The following is a 14,931-nucleotide window of genomic DNA, read 5'->3' on the forward strand; positions in this document are numbered from 1 at the left end:
GGCATCCTTGTAGCCTGATCGTCTGGCTCCGTCCTCCCTGTGTGCTAGTGGTTCTAGCACTTCAAGCCTGTATGATACATTGCCGTATGGTACTTGTATCCAACTTATCTGGTAAGAGTGTTTTATCTCTCTATCTGATTTCCACCTGTGAAGCTACCGAGATTGATTCAAGACTCACTCTGACTACAATTTTGGGCGATTGAGTTACTGATCACTTGATTGGACTGTTTATTGTGTGGGATTTTCTGTTATATCACCACAACGTTAGGCAATTGAATCACAGATCACTTGATTGGACTATTCTCTGTGTGGGACTTTTTATTTTAATACCATCGTGGGCTATTCTCTGTACAGTTTATGCCTGTATATTTGTTTATATACACTGATTTCTGATCTGATCTGGGATAAGGATTGAATATACTGCTGTTATTTACACATTGTCACTGTCTGAGCACATTGACACTTCATTATTATTTTCTTTGCAGTATTCACCATTTTATCATATCATCACTGTTTGAGTACTTTGATATATTATTTGATGTAATTGGCGCTACACTTTCTTTTTGCTCTTGAATTTTTGAACTTTGTTTGTTGAGTCTGTGCTGCTTTTTTCTGATATATATTTCTTTGGGTTTAGCGCAGTTTTTTCTATTTTAGCACATGGTATTATCGCCTATAATGTTTCTGCAATAATGGTATCTACAGAAAGAATCCTGTGTTTTACCATGTTGTAGGGTATAATGTCACTTGCTGTTTGTGGGCCTTTTTAATTGCTTCTCTATTTTCTATCTATTGGTTGAGAATTACTGATTTCATATTTAATATGTATGCCATTCTTCTGGCATCCTTTACCATTAAATTATCTATGATTATCAGTCACTAAAGCCAAAGATGGAGAAGAATCTTTGTCTTTAGATATACTCTCATGAAGGAACACTTGCCTAGGGCCACTTTAAGTGATATTCACATTTACAGCGACCCTGTCAGTTAAAAAGAATTAGCTACATAACTGCAAAAAAAAAAAAAGATAAGTATTCAGTTGTCTACAAAACTGCAAAAGAAATTAGCAAATATTCACCTCTCCCTCTGCACCCATTGAAGAGCAGTCTGGCTGAAGTCTGCTGAGAAACGACCATTTCCATGAGTGTCGATCTCCTGGTCCTCCAGTACACAAAATGGTTCCTTCTGCTGACCTCCATATCACAGGACTTAGTAGTGATGTAGAGGTCAATAGAAGAAACCATTGAGCACATCAAGGATTCCAAGTTCAACACTTCTAAGCCCTTGTACACATGGTCGGAGATTCCGACGGAATGTGTCCCATCGGATCGTTTTGTCGGATAATCCGACTGTGTGTGGTATCCATCGGACTGTTTCCATCAGAGTATCCGACGGACCAAGTTTTCCAACTTGTCCGTAAAATTTACCGACAAAATGCTCCGATCGGACATACTCCGATCATGTGTAGCCTACCGATCGGACAAAAAGTACCACGCATGCTCAGATCAAATTCTTAGACCAAAGCTATTGGTTACTAGCCTGAACGTAGTCCCGTCGTAACGAAATAACGTCATCACGTGATGTACAATCGGATTTTCCGACAACTTTGTTCGACCGCGTGTACGCAACAATTTCCGACAAAATCCGTCTGACAAAATCCGTCGGACAAAATCCAATGGATTTGGTTGTCAGAATGTCCGACCGTGTGTACAAGGGCTTACAAGGGTCAATTTCTGAACCAATTTCTGAACAGACTTCACAATTCAGGGTCACTTTACTTGTTAGGCTTTGTTTGTGGTGTATGTACTGATCTGTCAGAGGATCAATTTGGGTAAGGCTACACAAAAAATTAAAAATACAATTTTACAACACTGCTATTCAATTGGAGACACACAAACATGCCTTCTAGTACCTAAACATGTCATAGTGACCAGACACACTGATACAGATTGAGAAGGGTTGGAGATTGAGTATCAGGATTAAAAAAATACGGGAAGTCTGGTGGATTAGCTGACTTCAAGCTGTCTATGTGTTTATAGAATGTTGCTGATCATGAATATTTATTTCTGTGTTTTACTTGCAGACCTATTGAAGATTCTACAATTTGTGGATTATTTAGCTTTGATATACGGTACATTGTATCCCTCAGGAAGGTAATGGATGTATTCCAATTCATATTGTCACCAGTTGTTTAGAATAACTATTACATTTTCTGTTTAAATCTATTAAATAAAGATTGTCTCATGTGTTGCATGTAAGCCTGGCAAAGGGCATTTCTCCTGAAACTGTTGCTCCTTGTAATAAAAAGTCTTATAATGTAATTTGATACAGATTTTAAAAAAGAAGCAATGTCAAGAATGGTGCTGCTGCTCTTCTATATTTTCTGTGCTGAATGAAAGGCTGGAGATCATCTGTTCCAGGGCATGCAAACATTGAGATAAGAACTGACACAAAGGATTTACCCTGTTGTTATATACAGTATACAGATAGATTTGCTTATGCATGGTATTGTTTATTCTGTATGCACACTAGCTTTCTATATTAATCATTCAATTAATATTTGGTGAAAGTAGTTTGGTCAAAAAGTCTGATAATGAGTTGCTGTTAGGCAAAGATCCAAGCATAATATATTGATGGGCAGTCTGGCTACATCTATTAAACCCCTATATACCACAGTGAACGCAGTGTGACAGTTGATTTGGCTGCAGTAAGACAGATGTAGGGTTGCACTTCCCTGAAAGCAAATTTGAAAAAGCAAACTCTTTAAATATCTTAGGACCAAGGATAGCCTGCAAGCAGGCAAAGTGGCTAGATCAAGTTTTAGCGGATTAAAAGATTAAAGTGTCCCACTGTCATAGTGTATGTGACATTACCAGACTCTGTAAACTAGTGTCATTGTAAAGTCTTATGCAGGCGGAAGACAGAAAAATAGTAGAAGCACTTGCAATATTATACTCAGTACAGCTGGCAGACATAAAATCGAATAGCTTGTAGAGAAAAGAAGAAAAATAGCAATGATGCTGGTAATTAGCAAAAAATATCACTTAAATTGTCTAAATAGCTAAAACGTTGTTTGTTTTGTATTGAGTAGGGAATGGATAAACCCCTGCCAAGTATACTGTTTTTGTACTGTTTGTGTCCTGATGAGCATATTTACCTCCCCTTACTTTCCTGGACACTCAACAGGAAGTGTTAGGAGAGAAGAGAAGAAAAATAGCAATGACTCTGGTAATTATCAAAAAATATCACTTAAAGTGTATGAATAGCTAAAACGTGTTTTGTATTGAATACGGGAACAGTTAAACCCCTGCCAAGTATACAGTTTTTTTTTTACAGTTTACATCCTGATAAGCATATTTACCTTTACTTCCTTGCCTGGACATACACTAAAGTACAACAGGAAGTGTTAGGAAGCTTCCCCAAAGTTCAAATTGAAAGAGTTCTCCTTACCACTTACCTTAGCTCTAGAATTTTAGTTTTCCTCTTTCTTTCTCTGTGTCAATGGTCATCGTGTAAAATACAAGGTGAAACTCCCCACCAGTGACACAGACAGTAATGAAACCTTGATAGAGGGTCTAAAACGAAGAAAAAAAAAACAATAACAAAAACATGAAAGGCTTCGCACTAACTGCCTTGTATCTAGATAATTACCAACATACGGACTTCAGATGCATTGGCGACCAACTACCCAATGGGCTGTCCTCACTGTGCACAGTGGTTGTAGGACTAAAGACAGTAATAGAAGAACTAGTTAGATTGATCTACCCATACAACTCCCTTGTTTATCTCTATGGCCCTAGAACTGCACCTGTGCACAGTGGTTGTAGGACTAAAGACAGTAATAGAAGAACTAGTTAGATCGATCTACCCATACAACTCCCTTGTTTATCTCTATGGCCCTAGAACTGCACCTGTGCACAGTGGTTGTAGGGCTATAGACAGTAATAGAAGAACTAGTTATAGCGATCTACCCATACAACTCCCGTGTTTATCTCTATGGCCCTAGAACTGCACCTGTACACAGTGGTTGTAGGGCTATAGACAGTAATAGAAGAACTAGTTATAGCGATCTGCCCATACAACTCCCTTGTTTATCTCTATGGCCCTCGAGCTGCACCTGTGCACTGCAGTAGAAGTGTTTGACTGAAGATTGTATATAAACACTGCCTCTTTCAGCAGGGGGGGGTCTGCCAGGGGTGCCCAGGTCAATGCTGCATCTGAAGTGGGGTGCTTACTAGGTTAAAGGGGGTGGAGGGAAGCCATTTAGAGATCTTATACAAAGGTACACACATTCTATAACTGTTGTTCTCTATGTTCTCTAGTTCTTGTTTGTACTTTGGAATCCTGTTTTACCTATTCTTCCTTGTTGTCCTGGTTACTGGGTCTGCCCTTGTGGTTATTGGTGTTTCTCTGTATGCCTCTGGCTTGGCAGTCTGCCTGTTTGACAAAACATTCCCGAGCACCTCCTGCCCTACCTTTGATAGTCTGTGGACTATGCTCTACCCTAAAAATTGTGTTACATTTCCTGGATGTGTGCCAGCTCATCAGCTGTTGCTAGTAAAGCAAATCCAAGGACAAAGACCTGAAAATGTCACATAGCACAGCGTGAACCTCTTTAGGGGGCTTCATTGTGAAGTTAACTTTTCAGCATTCTTTATATACTTTACAGTCTTTCCACTTACCTGAAGCCCCTCTTAAAATGTCTTATCTGATAAGGAAAGTTGAAACAAAAATATTAACATATCCTCTAACCTTTCTTGACCAGCAACAGTGATGGTACAGTCACAGAACAAGGGGTGTGCACTGCTGTGGGCAACTAGTTCCACAATGAAATGCAGATTAACCTGCTGTCAGCACTGAATATCCTCCTAAGGATGAATAATCTATAGGTTGCGGACAGGAGTCAGTTAGGTACGACGTAATAATACCTGTGGAGATCATTAGTCATGAGAAAACCATCCCTTTTTTTTTGTTTCATACCCATGATTTTATTGTGAGTACCTCATATGGGTAAGCATTCTACAACTTGTGCCTGAAGCCCCATTCACACTGTTAATTCAATGCATTATCATGCATCATTTTTAATGGGCTGACAGGGCTTATTAATACACAAAAAAATCCCATATGTGTTGTGGTGCATTGCACGCTACTATAACAGTGTGTTGCACTGCTGTCTGCACGTTGCCGGTGTAGCAAAGTCCCGGGGCCCCTGAGGCCTAATTGTGACCTCCAGAGTTAGGGACAGCTGACATCCTTCTGTGTAGACTGGGTTGCAAGGCATGGTGGGTGTAATGCAAGATGAAATGGTGGGTGCCAGACACTTTTAGAATGCAAAGAGATTTATTGTCTCTTGAACAAAACTAGGGTTAGGGCAAAGACACCCTTAAGTAGATGCAATGATAATTAGCAGACTCTGAGACTTCTATAGAAAGACAGCTATACAGCCAGACACCGTTTCTGTATAGGTAGGACCGCTGTCTCTTATGACAACAATCTTGTAGTAGTTACTAAGTGCAATTGTATTCAACTATCTAGGTTCTGTCCTTGTACCTCTACTATTCTCAATCTACACGTCCACCCTGGGTCAGCTGATAGCCTCCCATGGCTTCCACTACCATTTATATGCTGATGATGACACTCAAATCTATCTCTCTGCCCCTCAACTCACCCCATCAGTCTCCTCACGCATCACTGATTTACTAACAGACATATCAGCCTGGATGTCAAACCACTTCCTCAAACAAAATCTAATCTCATCTAAAACTGAGCTCTTAATATTTTCTCCCCCACATGTCCCTTCCCCTGACTTCTCTGTCAAGATCTGTGGCACATCTATAAGTCCGTCCCCACATGCCAGGGTGCTAGGAGTAACCTTAGACTCTGAACTGTCCTTTCAGGCCAACATACAATCCCTCTGCAAGTTCTGCAACATTTCCAGAATATGCCCCGTTTTAACTAATGACTAGACATGTGCGATTAGTTTCGTACGAATCTCAAATTTGTACGAATTTCCCTAAATTCGGACGTTCGGGAGGATCTGAAATACGAATTGCCATGCGTCCGAATTTTGTATGAAATACGAACTTTTGTTTACGAATCCCCAGGAGAAAGTCAGCACAGCACAGGGATGGTGGGAGCCCCTCATCTAACGAAAATTCGTATTTCAGATAGGAAATTCTTCAAAGGAATTTCGTATTTTGGATAAAAACCAAACTTCCATCAGCATCGACTGTCATATTGAGGTATATTTTTGCCTTTAAATTCATCGTAAAGAACGTTCGTACAAGTTAACAAACCTAACGACAATTCGTATTTCGTACAAATTAAAATTGAATTTCGAACACGAAATACGAAGTACGAATTAATTTTAATACGAACCGTAACGGAACAGAACGAAACAAATTTATTGACGGCGCCCATGTCTACTAATGACACCAGCAAGCTTCTAATTCACTCCCTGGTTATCTCTTACATAGACTATACCCCCTTCAGTCCATAATGAATGCCGCTGCAAGACTCATCCACCTTACCAACTATTCAGTGTCCTCCACCCCTCTCTGCCAATCCCTCCACCGGCTTCCACTCAACCACCAAATAAAATTCAAAGTACTAACAATAATTTACAAAGCCACCCATAACTCTGCCCCCATGTAAATCGCTAGCCTAGTCCCAAAATACAAACCAAGCCACTCTCTTTGGTCTTCCCAAGACCTCCTGCTCTCTAGCTCCCTTACCTCCTCTCATGCTCGCCTCCAGGATTTCTCTAGAGCTTCTCCCATCCTTTGGAACTCCCTACCCCAATCTGTCCGACTGTCCCCTAATCTATCCATCTTTAGACGATCCCTGAAAACCCTTCTCTTTAAAGAAGCCTATCCTGCTTCTAACCAACACTATTTTAAATCCTCCATCAGCTCATCTCCCACAGCTATTACCTTTTGTATCAATTGACCTTCCCTTTTAGACTGTAAGCACTAATGAACAGGGCCCTCTGATTCCTCTTGTACTAAATTGTAATATATCTATAATGTCTGCCTTTATTTTGTTAAGCGATGCGCAAACTGTTGGCGTGTTATAAAACCTTTATTATAATAATAACAAGCAACACGAACAGTTCTCCGCTTACTCCACAATCACTTACTGTGGGTCTTCACTCAGTGAGCTCCCAGTCTTTCACTAGACTTCAGATCCAATAGCCACTGGATCCCCTGAACTCTTTCACTGTTAGCACTCAGTATCTTCCTTAAGCTTCACCCCGCTTCCCTGCTGGGTCCCTGGCTTGGCACTCACAGATACTCTTCAAGCGTCACCCCTGCTGACATGCTAGGTCCCTGGCTTGGCACTCGCTGATGCCTTACCAGTGTCACCCCTGCTGTCCCACTGGGTCCCTGGCTTGGCACTTGCTGAGGTTTTCCCACTTCTTCACTGTCCCTGCCTGATGAGAAGTCTGCTCTGGTATTGTCCTCAGCTTACAGTGGCCTCCAGTAACAAGGTGAATGATCTCTTAGCGGCAGCAGCTTCCCCCTGTACCTCTCACCACAGCTGGTTCCCCATCCGACTGAACAGCTACTTCTGGTTGGACTACAAGCCCCGCAGTCCCAACCCTGCACTGCTCTCCTGCTTCTGGATAGGCCCTCAGACAGCCTAGCAGCCAGATGTCCCCGGTATAGGCCTCGGACTTCCAGCCTAGGCAGTACAACACACATTCACCCAGACAGCCACCCAGGTGGCACAGAAACCCGATCACCTGACTCAACCCAAATAAATAGGCTCTCCCAGCAGGCCAAGGGACTTAAAGAAACCTCTGCCAATTGGACACTCCACTCATTCATAACCTGTTCTTGCTATGTCCTTGTCTAACCCAATGTCACCAGCTACCATGCCACCTAGTGACAGAGGAGAGAAGTGCAGCAATTCCAGAATTAGGGGGAAATTAATTGATCTCCTAACAATTGGCCAAGGCAACTATCGCCTGTCAACTAAATTTGATAGCAACCCTGCCTAAACTTTAGGGTGCTACACCTGCAATTGTGGTTATATGGTCAGGTCCATGTATATTGGGACATTGACACAATTCAAATATTTTTGTCTCTATACACCACCACCATGGATTTGAAATGAAACAAACAAGATGTGTTTTAACTGCAGACTTTCAGCTTTAATTTGAGGGTATTTACATCCAAATCAGGTGAACGGTGTAGGAATTACAACAGTTTGTATATGTGCCTCACACTTTTTAAGGGACCAAAAGTAATGGGACAATTGGATGCTCAGCTGTTCCATTGCCAGGTGTGTGTTATTTCCTCATTATCCCATTTACAAGGAGCAGATACAAGGTTCAGAGTTAATTTCAAGTGTGCTATTTGCTGTTGGAATCTGTTGCTGTCAACTCTCAATATGAGATCCAAAGAGCTGTCACTATCACTGAAGCAAGCCATCATTAGTCTGAAAAAAAAAAAAAAACCATCAGAGAGAGAGCAAAAACATTAGGTGTGGCCAAATAAACCGATTGGAACATCATTAAAAAGAAAGAAGGCACCGGTGAGCTCAGCAACACCAAAAGACCCAGAAGACCACGGAAAACAACTGTGGTGGAAGAATTCTTTCCCTGGTGAAGAAAACGCCCTTCATAACAATTGGCCAGATCAAGAACACTCTCCAGGAGGTAGGTGTATGTGTGTCAAAGTCAACAATCAAGAGAAGACTTGAATTAGAGGGTTCACCACAAGATGCAAACCATTGGTGAGCCTCAAAAACAGGAAGGCCAGATTAGAGTTGGCCAAAAAGATCTAAAAAAGCCTTCACAGTTTTGGAACAACAACATCCTATGGACAGATGAGACCAAGATCAACTTTTACCAGTGTGATGGGAAGAGAAGAGTATGGAGAAGGAAAGGAACTGCTTGTGATCCAAAGCATACCACCTCATCAGTGAAGCATGGTGGTGGTAGTGCCATGGCGTGGGCATGCATGGCTGCCAATGGAACTGGTTCTCTTGTATTTATTGATGATGTGACTGCTGACAAAAGCAGCAGGATGAATTCTGAAGTGTTTCAGGCAATATTATCTGCTCATATTCACAAAAATGCTTCAGAACTCATTGGATGGCGCTTCGCAGTGCAGATGGACAATGACCCGACGCATACTGCGAAAGCAACCAGAGTTTTTTAAGGGAAACCTGACACCTGACCTGAATCTGATTGAGCATGCATTTCACTTGATGAAGACAAAACTGAAGGGAAAATGCCCCAAGAAGAAGCAGGAGGTGCAGACAGTTGCAGGCCTGGCAGAGCATCTCCAGGGATGAAACCCAGCTTCTGGTGATGTCTATGCGTTCCAGACTTCAGTCTGTAATTGACTGCAAAGGATTTGCAACCAAGTATTAAAAAGTGAAAGTTTGATGGATGATTGTTAATCTGCCCCATTACTTTTGGTCCCTTAAAAAGTGATACAAACTGTTGTAATTCCTACACCGCTCACAAGATTTGGATGTAAATACCCTCAAATTAAAGCTGAAAGTCTGCAGTTAAAGCACATCTTGTTTGTTTCATTTCAAATCCATTGTGGTGGTGTATAGAGCCAAAAAGATTAGACTTGTGTTGATGTCCCAATATTTATGGACCTGACTGTATGTGGTAAAATGCTAAGTTTTCTCTATGTTACCATAACGCAACAGTGTAAACTGATGGCAAACTCTTATTACTTTCATGCACACATGATCCCCCACTTGTCCTTTGTACATTCTAATGTTAATTAGCCAAATGCTGAACTTGGATATGTTTAAACATATTCATTTAATGTGTCTCTAAAGTGTTTCCTTTTCAAACTGAGCACAGCACATTTTTTAACCTTTCACTGTAAGTGAAATTTTACACTACTTTTATTAACATTTTCCAAAACCTCTATGTACTTTTTTTTTCACAATGTAGTGTACCTGTATTACATGATGTTATGTCACAAGTGGTTTATAAGTTCAATACCATACCAGCATGCTGTGCTTTTATCTCCTTTTTATGTTTTTTCAGATTCACTTTGCTTTGTGGCTGATTTTTCAACACTGTGTGGTGTAGCAAAGCTTATTATTAACCAGTATTCCAAAGTATTCTATGCGTTTCTCAGCTATATTGATTTTTTTTAATTGTTTTAAAGATGGCACTGTTACTGTTGTTTCAACCACTAGATCATTCATTTTTAACTGCAGGCAAAACTCAAAATCTAACATGTATTGTGCCTACGCCACAAAATGCATACAGTCACACTCTATACGCCCCCTCTTGTATTAGAAAAAGTACATTGTAATCAGGTAGGAATCTTTGCAATTGCCAGATCCGTGTGGACAGGATGTCTATGATCAAGGATCACATGTCACAAACCAGCGTCCCGTGTTATCATTGATGGTATTAATAACACAGAACTTATAAGCGTTCCAAGATTTACCCAGCTCCATTTAACACAGGAAAAAAAGCAATTAAAATGCCGGTATGCATGATGCAGGTTTAACTTCTGTGAGACACCAGAAAAGGATGGTGTGGTTGTGGCGACCTCGTGCATTTCACCTAAATCTGATAAGCAGTTTGCCACTAGCATCCCATTCATATGTTTTAACCTAAGATTCGATTTGAAAATGCATAATTCAAGCATTTCTTCACTCTGTAAAAAAACACTGTAGCTGCTGATTTTTTTCAAAAACTTACCTGTCCAAGGATCCAGCACCATCCTCACCATTTCTTTGCTGGTCTTCAGGTTCCCAGCACTGGCATGTTTAGTGTCAGAAGTCGGCTTCCCATTGCGAGAGTACTGCTCTGTGAATGGTCTGAAGCTTGCTAGAATCTATGACATATCCCAAAAGGCTATGGGCAAGGAGAGAAGGAGCCAAACTTTCAGAGGAATAGCCTAGGTGGTTGCCCAAAAAAGTCCCAAAAGAAAAAGAGAGTGGTGGGGAAGGAGGACTTAATCTCAAGTTCCGTAATTTTTTGATGAAAACACTGAAAATAGACCCATTAGATTAGATAAAACCAATAATGTTTAGCCTTATCTATATTTCATATAACCACACTGATCTAACTGTTATTAGATTATTTTCCACAATTTATTTTTGTATATCATTCTTTACAATAACGTCAAATAAAGTACACAGAAAAACAAAAAGATTCCCCAAGATGGGACTTTAAATGACACCATTGAAGTAGCACATATAAATACAGTTTTGTAAAAAGTAAAAACAATTTTATTGGTACAAGATCAAAATGTATTTAAAAATACACATAAAAGTACGGCATACACCATAGTTGGTAAATGACTGTCCTCAGTAGTACATATGATACAGTGTGTTTTCTGTCACCCGACATATTTTAGAGAGATCAAAGCTCCTTCATCAGGGTGTATATAGGATCACATCTCTATAATGTAAATTTTGGACATATAATATAAATAACGAGGATAACAACCATTAGAACATCACCAAACATGTTTGTACTGTATATGTCATATACTCATGATCAATTGGTCAGTAGTGAGTCAAGCATCACCCTACAGATTTAAAAACATGGAGTGGTCCTTAGTCCTGCCCAATAGCCAGAATACTCAGAGTCCTTAAACCCCCTCACTTGGAAGAGGATGAGGGTAGGATATATAGGAGGAAGAGACAACAATGACCACTGGGGCCAGAATTGCTGATCCCACAGGATGAATAAATAAAAAATATAAAAAAATGGCCTATGTGTGCATGCATCTCCTTGTTAGGCAGGGCAGAGGGAGAAGGTTGGTAGAAAGAATTATAAATTGTATCATACCCATAAAGTTACAGTGCCTTGAAAAAGTATTAATACCCCTTGAAATTTTCCAAATTTTGTCATGTTTCAACCAAAAGCTTGTATAAAATGTATCTTACTGGGATTTTTTTGTAATAGACCAACACAAAGTGGAATATAATTGTGAAGTGAAAGGAAAATTCAAAATGGTTTCTCAAACTATTTACAAATAAATATCTGAAAAGTGTGGCGTGCATTTGTATTCAGCCCCCAAGTCAATATTTTGTAGAACCACTTATTGCTGCAATTACAACTGCAAGTCTTTTTGGGTATGTCTCTACTAGTTTTGCATATCTAAAGAGTGAAACTTTTGCCCATTCTTCTTTGTAAAATAGCTCAGGCTCTGTCAGATTGGATGGAGAATGTCTGTGAACAGCAATTTTCAAGTCTTGCCAGGGATTCTCAATTGGATTTAGGTCTGGACTTTGACTGGGCCATTCTAATACATGAATGTGCTTTGATATAAACCATTCCATTGTTGCTCTGGCTGTATGTTTAGGGTTATTGTCCTGCTGGAAGGTTAACCTCCGCCCTAGTCTCTCAAGTCTTTTGCAGACTTGATGATGCTACCACCACCATGTTTCACGTCAGGGATAGTGTGTTCAGGTTGATGTGCAGTGTTAGTTTTCTGCGTTTTGCTTTTAGGCCAAAAAATTTAACATTTGGTCTCATCTGAGCAGAGCACCTTTTTTCACATTTGTTTTGTCCCCCACATGGCTTCTTGCAAACTACAAATGGGACTTCCTATGGCTTTCTTTCAACAATGGCTTTCTTCTTGCCACTCTTCCATAAAGGCCAGATTTGTAGAGTGCACGACTAATAGTTGTCCTGTGGACAGATTCTTCCACCTCAGCTGTGGATCTCTGCAGCTCCTCCAGAGTTACCATGGGCCTCTTGGCTGCTTCTCTGTTCACTAAAATTCTCTAACAAACCTCTGAGGGCTTCACAGAACAGCTGTATGTATACTGAGATTAAATTATACACAGGTGGACTTCATTTACTAAATAGGTAACTTTTGAAGACAATTTGTTACACTAGATTTTGGTTAGGGGTATCAGAGTAAGGGGGGGGGGGGGCTGAATACAAATGCACGCCACACTTTTCAGATATATATATATGTAAAATATTTGGAAAACCATTTATCATTTTCCTTCCACTTCACAATTATGTGCCACTTTGTATTGGTCTATCACAAAAAAAAAACAATAAAATACATTTACGTTCTTAGTTGTAACATGCCAAAATGTGGAAAATTTCAAGGGATACGAATGAATACTTTTTCAAGGCACTGTATGCCTTATAAGAGTGTCTAGGATGGTATCCATGCATCAACAGACCCCCAGGGTAAATGTGTACTTGTATCTGTAAGAGCTGCATACAAGAAATAAATAAGATATATTATAACTTGTATGGGAGTTACACACCAGACAAAGTTTTACTGACTTACCCAGTCTAATACATAATGGTAATACATGGTTGTGGAGGCTGGTGGTGGGAGGCAGGACATCTGTTTGTCCATCAGTGGCCCAGGCCCCCTGGGAAGATGCACGATGTATCATCTCGACGCACATGCATGGAATAATATGGCCAAGTCTCCAAGCAATGTCGCGGGGTGACACATGCGTTCCACCGCCACGGGAATATTCGCCCGCTGCATCAGAATGAGCGGCAGGCAGAAGAGGGAAAGGGGAGGGAGATGCCATCTAGTGGCAATAAAGTATACATGTATATTCCCAAGGTTTGTACAAAAAGGACCAATTTAAGTAAACATTTTCTACAAACCCTGGGTATATACATGTATAGTTTCTTGTTACATGTATACTTTCTTGCCACTAGATGGCATGGTTCCATTTTCAGAATCTTTGCACTTGTTTCTTTTTCACTGGGGGAGTATTGTAATGACCGCCTAGCACGGCTACACCACTGGGATTCCTTTTCCAGTGGTCTGATTGAGTGTGGAGGGGCGGGTTCTGTTACCCAGGTGACACAGTTCTCTCCCCCTGTCCTCCTCCCGCTCGCTGCCCATTCTGATGCGGCGCCCGGATATTCCCATGCCGGTGGGACACATGCTCATGACTTCACCCTGCAACATTATGTGGAGACGTGACCATGCCATTCCGCACATGTGCATCAGGATGATGCAGTGCCCAGTTTCCCAGGGGGCCTGACGCTGATTACAGATGGCACCAGTCAGAGACCAGGTGACACTGATCCGGGCGCATGCCCAAGACGTAATTATTGAGCGATCATCGATTGGACAAATAGATGTCTTTCCTCACACCACAAGCCTGCACAACCATGCATTATCATCCTGTCTCAAGCCTGGTTCACATCTATGTATTTTTTAGTACCCTTTCAGTTTTGCAGAAACACACTAAAGTCCATTTACCATGGTTTTCTATGGGTCATGTTCACATCTGTACATTTTATGGAAAGGGCCAGGGACCAGCAGGTTGTGTTTCTGGTTCCATAGACTTCCATGGATCAAAAATGTGTATTGAAAAATTCTAAATGCACCTGGAATATGCATCAACTGCAACCTGCATAAGTGTAAACTAGGCCTCAGACTGGGTAAGTCTGTAACACTTTGCAACAATCTGCAATTATCTTTGGACCCCCTTTTGGGACCCATTTTTATCTTGGGTCACTTTCAAGCAGAACTGTGGCTCTGTAAATTTTTGATTATTTCACTTACACAGATTTTGAGTTTAGGATCTCCCATACAAGTTATATATAATGTATCTCATATATTTCTTGTGCACAACCTTTACAAATATCAGTACACATTTATGTGAAGAAAAATGAAAGATGCAGAACTCTCAACAGAAGCAATCCAATCCCAATGTGCAGTATGCAGCACAGGTGCCAAGGCTCAGTGTGTCTTCTCACATGAAATACAATATATAAGAGAGTGGAGCCAACAACTGAAAAATGTATTGGCTACATATGAGCATTAAAAAGCAAACATTGGGCGAGTTTCGGTGTGAGCCTTAGTCATGACTAAGGCCGCGTACACACGGGCGGACTGTTGGCTCAACTTTGTCCGCTGAACAGTGTTTCAGCGGACAGTCCGCTCGTGTGTGGGGCTTCAGCGGACAGTTTCAGCGGACAGTTTGACGAACAAA

General features: G+C 40.8%; 1 protein-coding gene across 2 annotated transcripts in view; it reads left to right on the forward strand.

Moving 5' to 3' along the window:
• The window catches only part of UCK2 (uridine-cytidine kinase 2), a 185,706-nt gene that overhangs the window by 158,671 nt on the left and 12,104 nt on the right, over positions 1–14,931 (forward strand). The window contains exons 7-8 of one of the 2 annotated variants that reach the window (XM_077452635.1): positions 2,084–2,153; positions 2,332–3,263. In XM_077452635.1, coding sequence (XP_077308761.1) covers positions 2,084–2,153; positions 2,332–2,338 — 77 coding nt within the window. In that variant the 3' untranslated portion in view covers positions 2,339–3,263. Of the gene's footprint in view, positions 1–2,083; positions 2,154–2,331; positions 3,264–14,931 lie in introns of those variants that run through there. The other variant, XM_077452633.1, reaches the window with a different exon arrangement.

Source organism: Lithobates pipiens, unplaced genomic scaffold (assembly GCF_037356315.1).
Source record: "Lithobates pipiens isolate NorthernLeopardFrog02 unplaced genomic scaffold, aLitPip1_a1.2 Scaffold_23, whole genome shotgun sequence".
Taxonomy (NCBI): domain Eukaryota; kingdom Metazoa; phylum Chordata; class Amphibia; order Anura; family Ranidae; genus Lithobates; species Lithobates pipiens.